Source organism: Vigna angularis, chromosome 4 (assembly GCF_016808095.1).
Source record: "Vigna angularis cultivar LongXiaoDou No.4 chromosome 4, ASM1680809v1, whole genome shotgun sequence".
Taxonomy (NCBI): Eukaryota; Viridiplantae; Streptophyta; class Magnoliopsida; order Fabales; family Fabaceae; genus Vigna; species Vigna angularis.
In genome coordinates, this window is record NC_068973.1 from 2,945,381 (window position 1) to 2,964,102 (window position 18,722).

At 30.5% G+C, this 18,722-nt stretch overlaps 1 protein-coding gene across 2 annotated transcripts; it reads left to right on the top strand.

Moving 5' to 3' along the window:
* Positions 1 to 13,611: 13,611 nt before the first annotated feature.
* LOC108332150 (protein SMAX1-LIKE 4) lies at positions 13,612 to 18,090 on the top strand. Of its 2 annotated transcripts, none has more exons than XM_052876105.1 (3): positions 13,612 to 15,199; positions 15,824 to 16,034; positions 16,373 to 18,090. In XM_052876105.1, the coding sequence occupies exons 1-3, from the start codon at positions 13,917 to 13,919 to the stop codon at positions 17,996 to 17,998; spliced, it is 3,120 nt and encodes a 1,039-aa protein (XP_052732065.1). In that variant the 5' UTR covers positions 13,612 to 13,916; the 3' UTR covers positions 17,999 to 18,090. The 2 variants fall into 2 exon arrangements, with proteins under 2 accessions (XP_052732065.1, XP_017422802.1); XM_017567313.2 differs by having other exon boundaries at positions 13,615 to 15,199; positions 16,415 to 18,090.
* Positions 18,091 to 18,722: the final 632 nt, after the last annotated feature.

Here is an 18,722-nt window from a genome sequence, read left to right on the forward strand (position 1 = left end):
CAAAAGAAGAATATGAGTTTAATCCTTATTTTAAACAAAATTTTATTTTAGAAATAGTTAATCGAAGACTAATATAATTAATGATATAAGTTTAATTAAAATGAGAGGAATGGATTTGCCACTAAAAGTACTCAACTATAGAGATGGACATTATTTTTTTAAAAAATAAATTTGGTAACAATATTTCTTGGTAAGATTTAATGGTTAATCAGTCCCTCCACTCCATAGCTCCTTCTCACACAATTAAAACATCTCACATATACATAAATAACTCGAATATGTGACTGTATATATTATAATTATAATTTTAAAATATAGTATTGATTAATTATAAGCCCTTTTCCTCTCTGAATGAAGTTTGACCATTTGTGTTGTCCACCTATTATTGTTTGTCTGTATATGCTAAGTTACTGATCTTTATTCCTGTCACAAAAAATTAATCAATCATTCTCATTGTCCTTGTTCAACGTTTTAGTATTTCTAGATGAGAGTGTTTCCTGTCAAATAACACAACCCCCGTTGGACCTATCTTAATATTATTGTATGATGATCTTATTACTAAAATTATTTTTAATTCGTTTTAAGAGTTTTTAATTAATGGTTTTGCATTGATTTTACACTTGAGTTAAGTACACATAACAAGTATTTTAGTATTAACAAGTGTATATCCTAATCTTCAAAGACTAACAGACGTACTAGGGTGGATTCTCATCATATACCTTAAAGTTCAAATTTGTGTTGATTGATTCTTTTATGTTAACTAAGAAATAGAACATGTCGGGTGCAATCTCTGGAATAAAAACCTAAAATGTTTGACATATATAACCTATGAGGAAGTCAAAAAGTGGTTCCCAGATGTAATGGAAAGGGAAAATGGGTAAAAGAGAAGAAAAAGAAAAAAAGAGAGAAAAAACTAGGCATGAGCAGATTATGATAATAGATGCAGAAGAAAAAACCAGGTGAATTGATGGGTCTATTCGAAAACCAGCATTGAGTGAAAAGAAATGCATTATTTGTGAAGAGTTTGAATGAGATAATTATTTAATCAGAGTTATTGAAAGGTCTATTTTGGTGGCAGAAAAGGAAGAAGCAGAGTTTGTTTGTTGTGAGTAGTGTCTGACATATTTTTGGTAGGTAATAGAGAGGTAGATGTGTTAGTGTTATATCCCAATGCAATGTGTCTATCAATCATGTTATGTTATGTTATGTTATGTTATGTTATGCACAACAACTGAGAATGCTTTTTGTACATCAATTATCATCACTCTGCATATGTGGACACATGCTTGTTTGTGATGGCTGAATTCAAACCCTTGTTGGGTTGAGACTAAACAGTGATAATCCTAGAGCCCAATGTTGTTGAGAACATGATTGTTCATGATGTTGATTCTGCCTCATTCACCACAAATTAAATATTCATTTATGTTTCTGATTCTTTGGGGTATGAGCCCTAGTAATACCTTCCAATCAAATATTCACACAAATCATTCATAACTACATTTTCATGGTTTGATTTTTTTTATATGAAAAGACAAATAGGAAAAGTGGAATTGTATTTTTGGAAGCCTCCATTGTTTGTATTGATATTTTTGGAGAACTTTATTTATTAATTATGTATATATATTTATTTATTTATAGGAAAAGGGTGTGTATAAAAGATAAAGGAAGAGTTTTTATAGGGATTAGTGAGCAAAGAGAGTGGCAGCAATGATTTGGTTTTGCATGTAATATAGAAAGATTTTCATAACTTTCCCTTTTCTGTGTTTTCCTTCACTTTCTTTACTTTACTGTCACTACTTTAATCACTCTCTTAGAATTCAGTAACAAAAGCTTCTTCCTCTTTTTCCCTTTACCCCCACCTTTTACTCTTCATTCATCTCTCTCTTTCTACTGCATTCTTCATGTCTAAATTTAAATTACTTTTTTATTTTCTATTTCTTATTAACTACTTCTATTTCTTATTAACTATTTCTATTTCTATTTTATTAGCCCTCATAAAAAATCACATATATATTATATAAAGATATATGTTATGAATATAATAAAATATTATACATATATCTTTAATTTAAACATTATGATCATAATAAAATGTTTATCATATAATTGTATTGATATTTCATTTCAACATATGATTAAATTCTATGATCATGTACATACTATACTTACTCTCATATTTTTTATCAACCTCGTCACAACACATACACATTTCTTCAAATAATTCAATCAATCCCGGATTTATTATCATTCAGTGCAACAAAATATTAATCAATGTCATTCTAAAACCTAATAGGCACGAAATTAATCTTTAACAATAAAAGACAACTTTCTTAATATTCTAGGTTCTCTACCTCTCTTCAAAACTCGTATAAGTTATGTATACAAAATAGCATTAGATGAATTATTTAAACCTAACCTAAGATTATTACAAACACACAAAGAATCAAATTGACAAAGATTGAGCAACATGCAACTCGTTATAGTATAGGCAAAGAACAAAACTATATTGCATTTAAAAAATATAAAAGAATAACTTACTCTCATTGTGACTCTGGTCAAATGAATTTGTACAATTGTCTATCATGAATTCATAGACGATCTCTGATAAAAAAATAAATAAAGGACAAGTAAGATTACATAGAAAAAAAAGAAAAATAATTAAGAGAAAGAGTTTTTTAAAAGTAATAAAATTTATATAAATGAACTGAACAATCAAAAAATTAATTTATAATTTAACCCTTTTAGTTATAAAATATTCAAAAATCCTTTTATAAAACCTTACATCTCTTTAACTTTCTTAATTTTCCTTTTTCTAGATGTTAACATGTACCTTACAAATACAAATATTTTTGCTAGTGTAAATCAAAAGAATAATTCACAATATTTCATACATTTTTATGAAAAAAAAGAAAGCTTAGTGAAAAACCTAACTAAAAAAAATTCTTTGATATGTTGGTCGTAAATTGATTTTTAAAATATCAAACATTAGAGTTTAAAATTCTCAACCTACTATTCTCAAAATTAGTGCACCTCTCGTATAAACTTCTTAATTAAGATAATTATGTTTATTTGAGAAAAAAAAATGAACTCATTTTTACTAATATCGTTAATAGTTACAATAATTTTTTTTAAGATTTTGATGGTATTTGATTTCAACTTCAAGATTTGATCTAATTTTTCAAGAATAAAAAATCAGTGTATTTTTATTTAATTAAAAAATCTAATATAATTGAAACAAATTAATATAATGGAGAAAGATATTTGCCCTTTCATTTGATGGTGCCTTGAAAGTAATGCTATAATTTTGTTAATAAATTTAATTTTACATAAAAATTCAACAGTTAAAATTTGTCATCCACAAAGAACTAATTTAATCTTCTAAAATTTATTGAAATCAATGTTATCATTCTAAATTTAAAATAAGTACTACATACTAATCATGTCATATGAAACATTTCCGTCAGATGTAAAGTGTTCCCAATAAAAGTATTTTAACATGTTTTCAACCATAAAATATAGGTTTAATTAACTTTTAAATCATTTGAAAATTATTTTTATTTAAATATTTATTATAAAATTTTAGTTAAGTATTTTAAAAAATTATATTTTTCAATTAAATATTTAAGATGAAGTGACTATTTGATTTTGCATTATCCAATAGAACAACATGATGTTATGAAATTTTAATTATCTTTATAAAAAAAACTACTTGTTTCATATATTCTCTTTTCTACTGTTCAAGTTTATATTTTTATATTTGAGATTGTAAAATTAAATAATAATATCACCTAATTATTGATAGAAACTCAATTAAAAAATGTACAAATTTTGAACACCAAATAAAATAATTGATATGGATTATTAAAAGTATTTAAAACCTAATTACGCTCTTATTTTATTTTCTATGTGGTAACATATAATCAACAAATATTCTAGGCAAATAAATAAATAAATCAAATGATAAAAACTCAATTAGAAAATATAAAAATATTTAGTATATATTTAATAAAAATTCAATTAAAAATACTTAAATTTATAAGAGATTTATAATTTAATAAAAGTTTTAATATATAAATTTAATAATTATATAATTTATGTTTTAGAAAAATCTATATAAATTTTATGCTTTATCATAATATTAATATTTGATTTCTGGTAAATTAGACCGCTGCTTTAGAAAAAAATAACTAAAAAGAACCTATAAAATAAAAATATTGATACACCTACTTTATAAGATTTTATATTTAATATAGTATTGTGATTTCTTAATTAACCATTGAAATGAAATCTTGGGTATATCTCTTCTCAAATTAAGAAAAAAAAAAACCTCTACCAGATGTTATGATTATTGGATTCAAATATAATATTAATGCAATTGGAATAGATGGATTTGGAAAATGATTTAACATAATTAATGAATTTTTAGTTATAATATCCAGCAATTAAATAAAGTAGAAGTAGTAATTCAAATTAAATTAGAAATTTTAGACACTGTAGTCCACTCCTATTTTGGGCCACACACTGTGCATCCCCATTCAAACTCCAACTTCGTGTCACTTTCTACCAAAACTTTCTTCTTTTAATTGCCACCCCTATATATATATATATATATATATATATATATATATATATATATATATATATATATATATATAAAAGTTTATTTTTTTTTAATTTTAGTATATTTGATATATATAATATTCTGAAAAAAAAAACTACATTAAAGAAAATTTAACACCTCGGTCCCAAAATATTTTGAGAATTCATACATTTATTATCTGTGATATATTTCTTTAAAAAATATTTATAAATTTTAATTAAATTAAATTTAATAAAATACAAAATAAAATTTAATTTTAATATTTTTATGAATAATAGATATTTGTGTGTTCTGATAATATGATATAATGATCATATGATAGATACACACCTATAAGTAAGTTATTTATAAGTGAATGTTAAATTATTTATTATTTGTTTGAAATATTTATTTATTATCCATAATAGATTTTATTTACAAATATTTCAACATGAATATTTTTGTTATCTAAATTCACATTTTTGTTATCCAAATTCACAGTGTCTTCATTGCAATAAATTAATAAGTTATAAGCTTTTGAACATCTTAGTTTATAAGCTTCCAACTTGTAATTCCTAATTTCAAACTTAAAGTTTTCAAATAGCTTAGTTAGTTTTACAACATACATCTTAAATTTAAACACTCCATATAAATAATGAAGTTCTTTAGATTTTAAGACTTTTTTCTAAGGAAAAATAAAATAAAGTTTAATGGTTATCCACTGAGTATAAAAACTTTTACATGATTAATAATAAAAAGTTACTGTGAATATATCTTTTAAATTATTATTATAAGAATTAATATACTTACTGCCACTTGTGCTAAATGTCAATCTAAATCTGTTTTGTATGCTGAATATGCATATTATAATTTTCTTACAATATTTGTTTTGTTTTTCAAGCAATAATTTGTACCATCTTTAATGTTCAGTTTGTTTCTATATATTCATATTCTGTTTTGGCTTGTTTCATAAAAACTGAGTAAGTTGGACCATACGACACTAGAAAAATGTGTTGAAAATCTGAACCCATCCTGCCAAATAATAATAGTTGTATCTTCCGTATAAAAAAAAAAGATTAGCATTATTTTAACATTATTTCAACATTATTTCAACATTATTTCAACTCAATGACACCATTAAGACATCAAAATAAAAAATAAAATTGTAAATTATAATTTAGTACTAAGAGTGATGATGATATGTGATACATTTTGACCCAGTACACTTTTGTTAATACTCTTTAAACATACTAATATATTATTTTAGTAGAACAATCAATAAACTTCACTTATAATTAAAGTATAATATATGGATATATTTAAGTAATTGTGCTTTAGATATTTACTTGGTCAATCCATACACTTTAAAAAGTATTTTATATTTGATTTAATTAAGTTTTAATTCTCTTATAATAATTTGTTTTTTTAATTGAGTTTTTACTTTTTTTTTATTGAGTGTTCAAAGTTTTTATATTTTTTAATTGAGTCTTTATTATTTAATTTATTTGTTAACAAAGTGATATGAATATTATATTGTTTCCTTATCTTACTTATTTATCTCCACTTATTTGTTAGGAAATATGATGTTTTGCAATTAACATAAAAATAATAATATTAATAGAAATAATACATGACTCTGGTTGAAATTTTTAACTCAGTTGATTTTTGTCCATCTCACCTAATTCACCAAATTGACAAACTAAAGACAACTCAGCCTGCCCTAGACTTGTTAGCCGATTTTATTTTTTATTTTAAAATTTAAATAAAAATAATTACAAAATTATTTTTTCTATATTATATTTTTGTAAAAATGTAAAAATTTAATATTTTTATAATTAATACTCACAAATTAAATTTTAATTATTAGTATAATAGAGTAATTAACATATAAATGTAATAATTATTTTAATTTATCTATCTAAAAATATTAATTAATTAATTAAAAATTTAGAAATTTTTTATATAATTAGATATGCTTTAAATATTTGTTTATAAATATATATAAACAAATTTTAAAAATAAAAAAGAATTAAAACCAGTTCTTGCTGGTTCACAACTCCTCCTATGACGAATTAATTAAAATTTGTGGTTATGTTTTATGATGGAATAACTTGACTTAATATGTTTGACTAAAATGGACTGAACTAACCTGTTTTATCATCTATATTTTTACCACTCATTAAAAAAATTAAAAAATTATCGTATTTCTTATTAACTTCTTTATATCATCACGTACACATCCTAAGGAAATGATCCTCTCACTATCATTGATAGTACTTTTTATTATTTTTTATTGACATATTTAAAAAAGAATTAACTGTGGAACACTGTTGGTTTTAGGAGATAATGATTCGGTCCAAAAGAGTCCAAAATTAATTTTGATTCTTAATCTTGTAAAGTCCAATTTATACTAACATTTTACACGATAAGCTTAGAGTAAGTAATTTCTTAAACTTTTTGAAAGATTTTTTGGGTACGATATTTAATGTAACGTCCACACAGAATAAAACTAAACAAGACTGATTTCTAAACGAGTATTTAACATTTGTATAGCTGCTCATATACTTTGTCAAAAAACATCACTACACGCATCTATGTTACTTCACACGTCTTCCATTACTCTTGTTCATTTCCTTCCTACATGTTATATTTCCTTTAGTTTATAAATTATATTGAATAAAAAAAAAATTGAATAACATATAAAATGTTTTAAAAACGCTAACCGGACTTAAATTTTGGAAAAAATGCAAAGCTAATTTATATTGGGATACTTTGTACCTTTATGTCACCATTTCGAAAAATGAATAAAGATCTAAGAACGAAGGACAATTTAACATGTTATTAAGTAACCTATTTCTTATTTCCTTTTTTGTTAATCAACTAACCAGAAAAAGAAAATGACCACAAACATTTTTTTTTGTGTGTGGTAGGATCATACCCCCTTTTTTGGGTATGATCGCTTCTCTTTTTGGAACATAGAAATTGAATACCACTTTTATAAATTATCGTCATTCTTTGACCGTTGTTATACATGTTCTATGCTTCCAATATTCATAAACTTTGATCACTATTTACTAGAAATTCTAAAGCAGCTAACAAGCATTATGAAAAGGAAGAATGTATTTGGGGCACGAGGAAATTTGAAGCACAGAAGCATCCAATCCAATAGCAAATTTATTAATTAGCATGTCGTATCCATGGCTTAAAAGAATAAAACATTGATTATCATATAAAACATTATTTTTGTAAAGTTAATTATTAAAGCATGACTTTACTCTTAATGGTTTACGAAATCAAGCAATATATCGAAAGGGGATTTTAGAAAATATATTTAATGAATAAATAGGTGTAGCTAGGTTTAGGAAGCACATTCCCCAAGGAGAAGAATGATATGTAAGTGAGAGTGGAGAAGTAGGAAAAGCAAAAGGGAATAGTGTGTGTTTCTGGGGACATTTATTGTATAAAGTATCATGCTAGCTCTTCTTTTCACCTCCCCAAAAATCTTTCATTCTAACTTTTTGAGTGAGGTGTGACTGGGAAATTGGTCAAAATGGGAAATTGCAAAAATCAAACACTCTCTTTGCAAACTTGTGGGTTCCATTCCCACTCAGAAAGCTCGATCATGTTCATATTATGAATCCAAATTTTTATCCAATGTATGCCAACCTTTTTGCTACATCATCACTCATCATAGAATCCCCCATTCAAATCATCCATTTATAATCATATTTTCAATACATTTTTATCTCATCAAACTTTTCCAACTCACCTCAATTGCTAAAGGAATCAAATGGCATGAGTGTTCTTAGTTAACTACCACTTTCAGAAAGATAGGATTTCAATAGCCTGTTGTTATATATCTTTTTTTTTATTAATATAAATAAAAATATACTTGAAATGTTCTAACTCTTTACATATCAAAATTTGATAAAAAAAAAAACTCGAAATTTGTATGTAATCTCTTTGACCAAAGAATAAGAAACATTGATAAAAACATAACACTAAGATATACGTAAAGATCTAAAAAAAAACAACATAAGTATCATTACATGTTAAATCCTCAGTCCCTCCCAATTATTTGAGTGATCAACAAATGTCATATTCATCATACTACATTAATTAGTATCCACTTTTCTTGTCTTTTATAAACACATACATTAATCTCATTTCTAATGCTTTAATTAAAAAGTATTGTTATTTCACACTCTAATCACAAAACGAACAATTAAATATAAATATTTTAAATTGGAAGTAAAGTAAATTGTGTACAGCACATCATAGATGTCCAAATCTTAAAAGAAATAAAATAAGTATATCCCAATTCAACACAAACAAGAAACGAATAAGCAAATTTGTAAATTATTTGGTGTGAGCTAACTAGGATAAGTAAGAGAAATAAAATATTAACCTTTAAATAGCTATATATGTAGTAATTTATAAATTTAATCTACAGAATGTTGGGATAAGGATTGAGTATTGTATAGAAGAAACTAAATTTTATTCTTAAACGTTTCATTTTTTTTGTGAATTAATATGATATTTTATTTAATCACATGAGTCAATATCAAGGTGTTGTAAGAGTTTTTTTTATGTACATGTTGTTTAAAGATTTTTCTTTTTTCAATAGTTGGATCTCACATGGTTAAAAGCATAATGAAATAAAAGAAAATGTTTAAAGTCTATTAATCTTTGTTAAGATAATTAAACAGATTTCTTCGTTAGTGACATTTGTTCATACATATTCTTGTGGATATGAATTCTCTACAACCATATATGTATATATTATGTTAATGAAGGAAGATTCGTTTGATCATAACCCACACATAGGGTGCATTGCGGCTATCTGATACCTTCTGTCATTCAAAAGATGAAATGAAAAAGAAACTTCATTTAATTAAGGTGTCTCATCACCAATATAATCTATTATTCTCCCTTTTGAGTTAAATTAATTACCATAATAAGAGTACTAATCTCATTCTCATGTATAGTCATACTTTATTTGATGTCCAATAATTGACACTATAATATTTTGAAGAAGAAAAAAAAAATCTGACACTGAACCATTTTTAAACCATTGTCATAGACTCATAGATACCAACTAACTTTCCAACGAATATATATTGTTCAAAATTCATTCTTTATTAAAGGGTATTTTCTTCACAGCTATATACTCACTCTTTAAATAAGGGATCATATTAATATAAGAAAATCAAATCATACTTATGATATTTGAACTTCTTGATCATTCTTTTTTATCAGGTTTTTCTTTTGACCAATGCATCCTCAAGGTTATCGTGGATGTGCTAATCTAATAATAAAGAATGAAGATATATATATATATATATATATATATATATATATATATATATATATAATTAAATAAATATGCTTTTAGTTTTGATGGTAATCAGAATCTATCAAAGTTTTAATTTTGAAGTTTCTGATTCATTTAGATTATTTCTTATAACATGAATCTTTCACTTTAAAGAGTAAAGTAGTGGATGGTTCATTAATGTCAAGATGAAGTGCTGTGAAAACAGGTTCATAATTTACCATATATGTGCATGCATTTAATCATAGTTTTAATAGTTAATTTTGTAATTATGAGTCATAACTTTCCACTTTACTTTTAGAGAGAATTTGACAATCGTGTTGACAGAAATAGATTTTTATTTAAGCATGTCTTTTAATTTTGTTGTTTTGTTTGTTGTTTGTAATCATACTTTAAGATAAGTGTTCCCACCAGCTGTAAGTAAGTGCTGGGGTATACAAAACCCTTGGTGGAGCCGTTTATGCTAAATGTCTTCATATGCTACTTTTTTTCCTTTTTTTTTCCCTCTGTGGTCCCCTTTTTTTCACACAATGCTGAACTTGTTAACCTGTGAGTTGGGAATTTTTTTGTTTTAATCCAAGTTTGTGATTGAATTGAAGCACTTCAAATTTGTCTTTAGCATATCTGTCGAAGTAAAACATGTTTTGGTACGTAAGTGTGGGCCTGTTCTGTCTGAGTTAATGAAGGCTCAGAATTTTCACTTTCCTTCTTTGTTGAAAATTTGTTAGGGAATATGCTAACCAAATCATTTGAACCAGTCGATGGATGTAGCAGGATTCATGAGATCAAAATGAAAAAAAAAAAAAAAAACTGCACATTTTCACAAACAATGAATGCATGCATAAATGGATCCTTTTCTTCTAAGTAGAGAAATGCTATTGTCTTCACCACTTTTCAAACTTTCAAATATAATGTTCCAATGATTTGGGTACTCCCTTCCAATCAAAAACCACATCCTTTTTAAAGGGTTGATGACCCCAAAATGAGCCAGCCTCTGATTATATATCTACTTAGGGTGCTTCATTTTGAATTATAGAAAAAGGATCAAAAGAGTGCTCAAAGAACAAACATGCATGCCCCCACCTCATCACATCTTATGATATATCTCATTTGTTTTATCTTTTCATCTTTTCACTGTAAGCTATCTGATCATACATATATATGCACCATTCAATCATGAGAGAAGTGTAAAAACGACAACAGACATTAAACTCAAAAGGGCGTGTTAATTAGGTGATAAATAAGCTTTTTAGAAAGTAATATACATATTCTCTTTCAATGAATTTCACTGCAAAAGAAGGCTTAGTTAATCATCTCAAAAGTTTAAACGTCACTGGTAACTGCTGAGTGCATGTATTTCTTCTGATATATAATACCTTTTTAGAATTAATATTCTCTGTTCAATCATCCCTATGGTACTTCTTTTGTTTCATAGCTTTAGTATAGTTTGAGTGTTCTTTCCACACCCTTTCAACCGAAGCGCTTCCTTTGTTACATAAGGCATTAATTAAGTAGCAGATTCTTTTTTGGCTCTTTTAATGTACTGGGGTATAAGAAAGTTGCATAATGAGAATATATGATTATTCTATATTTTTTTTCTCTCCTTTAGTTACTTTTAATCCTCCAAATATACCTTAAACAGATCCTAACCTTGGAAACCACGCTATATATATACTTCCAAAATCAACCTCTCTCCACATGAGTTAATTTTTATCTTCCCATTTTCTCTTAAAAAAGTGTTAAGTTTAAAAGTAAAGTTGTATAATGATCAAATTCTGATCATGCTTCGAATCTTGCAAGGTCAGATTAATGTGACTACGTGAGGACCCATATATGCTTTCCTTATAATTCAGCTGGTCAAAGAACTGTCTAATCGTTCTTATACTAATTACTATTTTTCGTGGTAAAACTTCACATTAAGTGTATATGAGTACAGATAAAATAAGTTTTTACTGCCATTCAGGAAGAAATATGTGTCATTGGTTTCACTTTCTTCCTGTTTTAGTCATTGGAGTAAGCTAATTACATATATACATTCTAATAAAACAAGAGTTATCTGCATAGATAAAATTAGAACTTAATTATAAGGCTAATGAAACTTAATTAAGTACAATTACACACATGGTTTGTGGTATCTGAAGATCTCAAGAGATCCTGGTTACCTTTCATGCATCTCGACGAGAATCTGTTATAAGGAGGATATAAAAATATTCTTTCTCACACCCCAAAAAAGAGAGTGAAGAAAAGCAAGAGATGAGGATAATATATGGTTAAAGAAAATAGTAAATGATGCATAATGTTGAAGCAATGTTAAAGGGTAAAAACATGTTATGAAAGTAGTCAAAAAAGTTACATATATGGCTGAAAGTTGATAATAAAACTCTTACAGAAATGTTTTCTGGCTTCCAAGAAAAAACAAATGAGGCCTCAGTGTTTGTATAAACGAAATGGGAACACAAATGAGTATGCATTATAACAGTATATTTCAGTTCTGCTTCCTTTTTTTGGTAACACAAAAGGTTTTTTTTAAGTGGGTTGTTGGAAATTAGATGAGATTAATAGAAAAAGGTGATTGCAGTCTGCAAGAGGAGAGAGAGGAGAGAGACTGAAAAAGATCCAATAATGCTGTGAAGGATAGCAGACAGAGAGTTGCTTTTCGGGTACTTGGGGAATAAAATGCTGTCTCTCTACGAGGATTGGCGTGAAGAGAGAGAGAGAGAGAGAGAGAGAGTGCTTCTTTTATTTTACTACTATCTCTATTCACAATATGCTCAATCAAATTCTAACTTTACATATTCATATATAAATGACAGAAAAAAAGTTTATATAATGAAATATACTACAGATTTGTGTAACAACACTGCATATATTATTATATCAGAAAACAAAATGGTTAATATGATAGAAAGAAGTGGTAGTTTTTTAGTAACAGTATATGAAATATGAATTATAAATATGTTCTATAACTTTTTTTGTTCAGTTTTCATCTCTTTTCACCTTCCTAACTTTCTCCTTTAGTACTTTTTTTGAATTTCTGCTGGGGTTGTCTGGCTATTCAAAGGATGATGTGGAAGGAGGAAAAGCTTTGTGACTCCAAGTAAGAATTTTGAATTGTGGGTCCCTGTTGTTGTGTTGTACTCTCTAGTTTCTTACGCAACCTCATTTGCACAAAAACTACACATTTCACAAGAAAGAACATGTTAGTTTTTTCTTTTTCTTTTTTTTAAGTATGCTATCATCTAATTAATCAATGGAATCAAATAGTTTCTCTACCCCTTTGTAATATGATCAACATGCATGCATATTGCTGTTGCAGCTATAGCAGATGACTGCACTCTACAGCTTTTCACCCTTTTATATGTGACTGATACAGCTCAAATTCAGCAACACTATATGTGCATTGGGCCAATGGTAATTTTATGTGGGTACTGTTACGAATCCGACATTCCAATTAAGAACACGAGAGATGCTGAAAAAACCAGAAAACAGCTCATTAATTACATCAATAAGACATTTAAATTATGGATGGACTGCACTTATAACTGTAAACAGGAGAGAGAAAGAGGAATGAAGTGGAAATAAAAAGCTAAGGAAAAGCTGCTGCTTTAAGCTAAAACCGAAAGAGAATTAAGCAAAAGAAAAAGGAAAATAGAAAATACAATATAATAACTAATGAGAGAGAAGAAGTATACTGGTACTATAAAGAAGCAGTGAGGCCTAGTCTGGTGTTTCTAAAGCTTAACTAGTTGGTCTCTCTCTTTCTCTCATTCTCTCGTTCTCTCATTCACTGTCATAGTTTGGTTCTACGTTTGTTTGTGATATTTGAGAAGTAGGTTTGAGTTGGTCGGAGGTAGTAGGTTTTTTGTTAGGCAAAAAAAGAAAGGTGGGGGTGTTGGTGGAGTTTGGAGAGAAAGAGAAAGAGAAGAGAAAGGGAAGCAGTGTGGTTGTGAAGAAAAGGTATTGACAAAAAGGGGGTGGTGTGGGGGGTGGGGTTTTATTCAAGTGATGCGCTCAGGAGCTTGTACATTGCAACAGACCCTCACAGCGGAGGCTGCTTCAGTGTTGAAGCACTCTCTTGGGTTGGCACGCAGAAGGGGCCATGCACAGGTCACCCCTCTGCATGTGGCTGCTACTTTGCTGAGCCTAAGAGCCAGTTCCTTGAGAAGGGCTTGTCTCAAATCTCAGCCACACCAAACATCTCACCCTCTTCAGTGCAGAGCCCTTGAGCTTTGCTTCAATGTCGCCCTCAACAGGCTCCCTACAACACCTGGCCCTTTGCTCCACACACAGCCTTCTCTCTCCAATGCTCTCATTGCTGCACTCAAGAGAGCTCAGGCTCACCAGAGAAGAGGCTGCATTGAGCAGCAGCAGCAGCAGCCACTTCTCACCATCAAGGTCGAGCTTGAACAGCTCATTATATCTATCCTTGATGACCCTAGTGTTAGCAGGGTTATGAGAGAGGCTGGTTTCTCTAGCACTGCTGTTAAGAGCAACATAGAGGACACTTCTTCCACTCCTTCTGTTTTCCAGTGTTACAACACTTCTGGCGGTGTTTTCTCTTCTCCTTGCTCTCCTTCTCCCAGTGAGAACAACACAGCCAGTGCCTTCAGGCAGAACCATTTCTTGGCTGCCTACACTTCTTCTGATTTCAGTTCTCCATTTCTGTTCTCTTCACAGAAGAAGGCCTCCGTGTTTCCCATCACCGAGTCACCACCACCACCACCACCCTCTTCCAAGGAGGATATAAAGGTTGTTCTTGATGTCCTCTTGAGGAAGAAGAAGAGGAACACTGTGATAGTTGGTGACTCGGTGGCACTCACTGAAGGCCTTGTGGGAGAGCTGATGGGGAAGTTGGAAAGAGGAGATGTCCCTGATGAGTTGAAGTCAACACATTTCATCAAGTTTCAGCTTGCACCGGTTTCTCTGAGGTTCATGAAAAGGGAAGAAGTGGAGATGAGTCTCTCAGCACTGAAGAGGAAGGTGGATTCTGTTGCATCAGGAGGAGGAGCCATTTTCTATGTTGGAGACCTCAAGTGGACTGTAGAAGCAACAACTTCTAGTGAAAAGGATGAAGGAGAAGTCTGTGGCTATAACCCAGTTTGTCATCTACTTGCTGAAATAGGGAAGTTGTTTTGTGATTCCAACACAAAGGTGTGGCTTGTGGCCACAGCTAGTTATCAAACATACATGAGGTGCCAAATGAGGCAACCCCCTCTTGAGACTCAGTGGTCTCTTCAAGCTGTTCCTGTTCCATCAGGTGGACTTGGCTTGAGTCTCCATGCTTCCAGGTAATTATCTCTTGCTTAATCACTTTCATGAATTTAATACCAAAAACTAATTACTATTTTCTTAACAACCTACAACCTAGCCCATAAGAAAGTTAAGGAAAAAAGAGAGGAAAATTGAGTATGCAATTTAAAAGTTATTCAGTGATGATCATTCCTTAATTTGAGAGTTTAAGTGGTTTTGCATTTGGTTGCTAAGTACGTACGGTCTCTGGACTATGCCAGAAGCCACTGTCAAAAGCATGGTTGGTTGGTAAGGTAGACGTGAAGCAGTGCCTTTCTGCTTCACTTTGTTTTGTCAGTATACATAGAACCTCTTAGACATTACGGATTCACATGATGTTGTGTAGAAGGAACCATACATACTTTACCAAAAGGAAAAGAAAGAAGAAAGAGATGGTTTCATATTATATATATATATATATTCCTTATTGCAAACATTTCAGTTTCTCAAACATGATTTACAGTAACCTTTTGGAAGGTAGCAAGAACGTGATAAAAAAAATGTTACAAGAATATTAGAAAGTACACAAGCTAGCTTCTGATGCAGAATATATTCAAATCCCAAAAGTGTCTTTTTTGGTTACTATTGTTGAATGTTCATTGAATCTTCTGTACTAATTTCAGTGTTCACGATTCAAAGATGACAATCTCCCAGAATCCATCTCATATGCTGGAAACAAAGCTCTTCAGTAACAGCAAGGAGGAGCAGGATAAACTCAACTGCTGTGAAGAATGTGCCTCCAATTATGAAAAGGAAGCTCAGTTGTTCAAACCAGGCCAGAAGAAACTGTTACCTTCATGGCTTCAGTCTCACACCACTGAAGCCCATCAAAAGGTAGCAAAAGGCTTAAGATTTAAAAAGAAAAAAATGTTCTCTTCTTCAAAATTTCGAATCTTGTGTTTTAATCTTAATCATTTATAACAAATCTATTAATTCATACTTTTTCAATTAATCTATTAGTTGCAAAATATGATAACAAATTACAGATTTTTCGGAAGTATTCTAACAAATTCACGTTATGAATTTATCAATAAAGTATTTATAAAGAAGTAGAAGTATGTTACAGAATTGAATGGCATCTAAGTTTTATCTTAAACATCAGAAATCATCATTCAGACTCTAGTATGTGAGATCGTGATTCAGTGAAATCATGCTATTTATTGTTGTTTCAGTTGGTTGAGAAAGTGGCTAATGAAGAAATTGAATGTTTTCAGGATGAGTTGCATCAGTTGAAAAGAAAATGGAACAGACTATGCCACTGTCTGCACCAGAGCAAACAGTCTGATAACCATTGGAGCAACACTTTACACGGCAATCAGAGTTCAAATGGGAAGATCTACCCTTACAATTCATCGTATCCCTGGTGGCCAAACCAGGGCAGTGTGTTCACAGATTCAAGTTCAATATCTTTCGCCGATTCACCTGCCAAACCGGCATATAGCTCCAACATTGTCCCTCGGTTTCGGCGCCAACAATCATGCACCATTGAGTTCAATTTCAGTGATGTGACTCAGAGAAAGCCATCCACAGCCTTGGATTCTCTCAAGGGCATGGAAGGTAATAGTAACGAAGTAAAGATTACTCTTGCTCTTGGAAATTCAACATTCGGTGGTTCGGGGCAAACGGTGGAAAATATCATAACTACTGATAGAACACTGCGACGAGCTCATATTTGTAAACTGTTGCAGGAGAATGTGCCATGGCAATCTGAGACAGTTCCTTCCATAGCCGAGGCATTGGTTGATTCCAAATCTGCAAAGCAGAGTGCCACTACTTGGTTGTTGTTGCAAGGAACTGACTCTGTTGGGAAAACAAGGTTGGCACGAGCGATTGCAGAATCGGTGTTTGGCTCAGTTGATGTGCTCCTTCACTTGGACATGCTGAAAAATTCAGCAACCCCATTTGCCGAAAGGGTGGCTGGAGCCTTGAAAAGCCAGGAGAAGCTTGTGATTCTGATAGAAAATTTGGATTTTGCCGATGCCCAGTTCAGGAAGTTTCTTGCAGATGGGTTTGAAACTGGAAACTTTGGAAGTTTAAGTAGGACTGAGGAGAGTTCAGGCCGTGCAATATTCATACTGACAAACGGTGACACAAGGGGCAATGAAGAGCAGAACAATAAGGAGTCGGTGATGAAGTTGGTGCTGAAGATAAGTGAAACGAAGGCTGGTTTGGAGTCTTCATCACCTTGTTCGGGTGAGAAGAGAAGGGCTGAAGTGCTGGATTTGTTTTCCAAGGTTAAGAATCGAAGGGTGGAGGGTAGGAAAGTGTTTTGTCGGCATTCAAGCTTCAACAATCTAGACCTGAACATGAAAGCTGATGAAGAGGATGATGATGGGGAAGAGAAAACAGGTGGAAGCAGTCCAATTTCAAGTGACTTGACAAGGGAAACTGTGGCAGATCCATTGAGCTGGAATGGGGTTCTTGAGTCAATAGAGAACAGGTTTGAGTTGAATGAAAGTGCAGAGAGTGAGAGGGAGGTGGGAGAGATGTTGGTGTCAAAGATGAAAGAATGGTTTGAGGAGGTTTATGGAAAGAAAGAAAGTGTGGTGAAATTTACTGTAGAGGAGAGGGTGATAGAAGAAATTGGTGTGGGGTGTGGAAATTTTACTAACAGCATGTTTGAGAAATGGCTGAAAGACATTTTTCAAAGCAGTTTACAGACAGTTAACTTTGGTGGGGTGGAGGGGGGTATAGGTTTTACACTTTGTTGGGGTGGTAAAGGTGATAGCAAATGGGATAATGGATTCATGGGTTCATGTTTGCCCAAGAATCTCCAAGTTAACTACTTCATGGATTAACTGACTTTGGATAGTTGGGGGGGGTTTGTAAAATGCAAGTCATAGCCTTTGTGTAACCGCTAATTTTCATTATAGAATGTGTTTGTTTTTTCTTCTGTTTTCAAACACCTTTCTTCACCCACTTCCTTTTCATGTTTATGCAGTATTAATAACAGACAAAAAACCATCATGAAAACTACTTTTAAGACAATTATAAATACCCTTTTAGGAGTAGGAAAGCTTTTTAGTGCATACACACTGTTTTTTTCATCTTGAATCCGAGAATCCGAGAATCCTATGGTCTTGTACTTTTATTCATCCAACTGGGTGGAGTATCATTATGTCTAGCAGTTTCATCCATGAATTGCAGACTTTGAGTATCAATGAATCTTTGGTTTGAGGGTTGGTGTGGTCAAAATGAGTAATAGATTATAAACTATAGATGTGATTAAATAAGATAATATAAGGTTGTGTTATAGTTTGAATTATAGATGAATCCACTAGTAGAAGAAGACGTTGACAGTTTGTGGTTCTTCAACATTGTTTATGATTGCTTTGACCTTAAAGGTTGGATGATTGAACGGCGTAAGTGGGTCCTGTCTTCCCATCTTACAACACCATCATTCCTTTCATTTTCTGAATAAATTTTATATTTTCCTCTTTCAATTATTCAAACTTCCTCTATGATACCTTAATCATACCTATCTCTTCAATATTAATAAATCCACCACCACATTTTCTACAC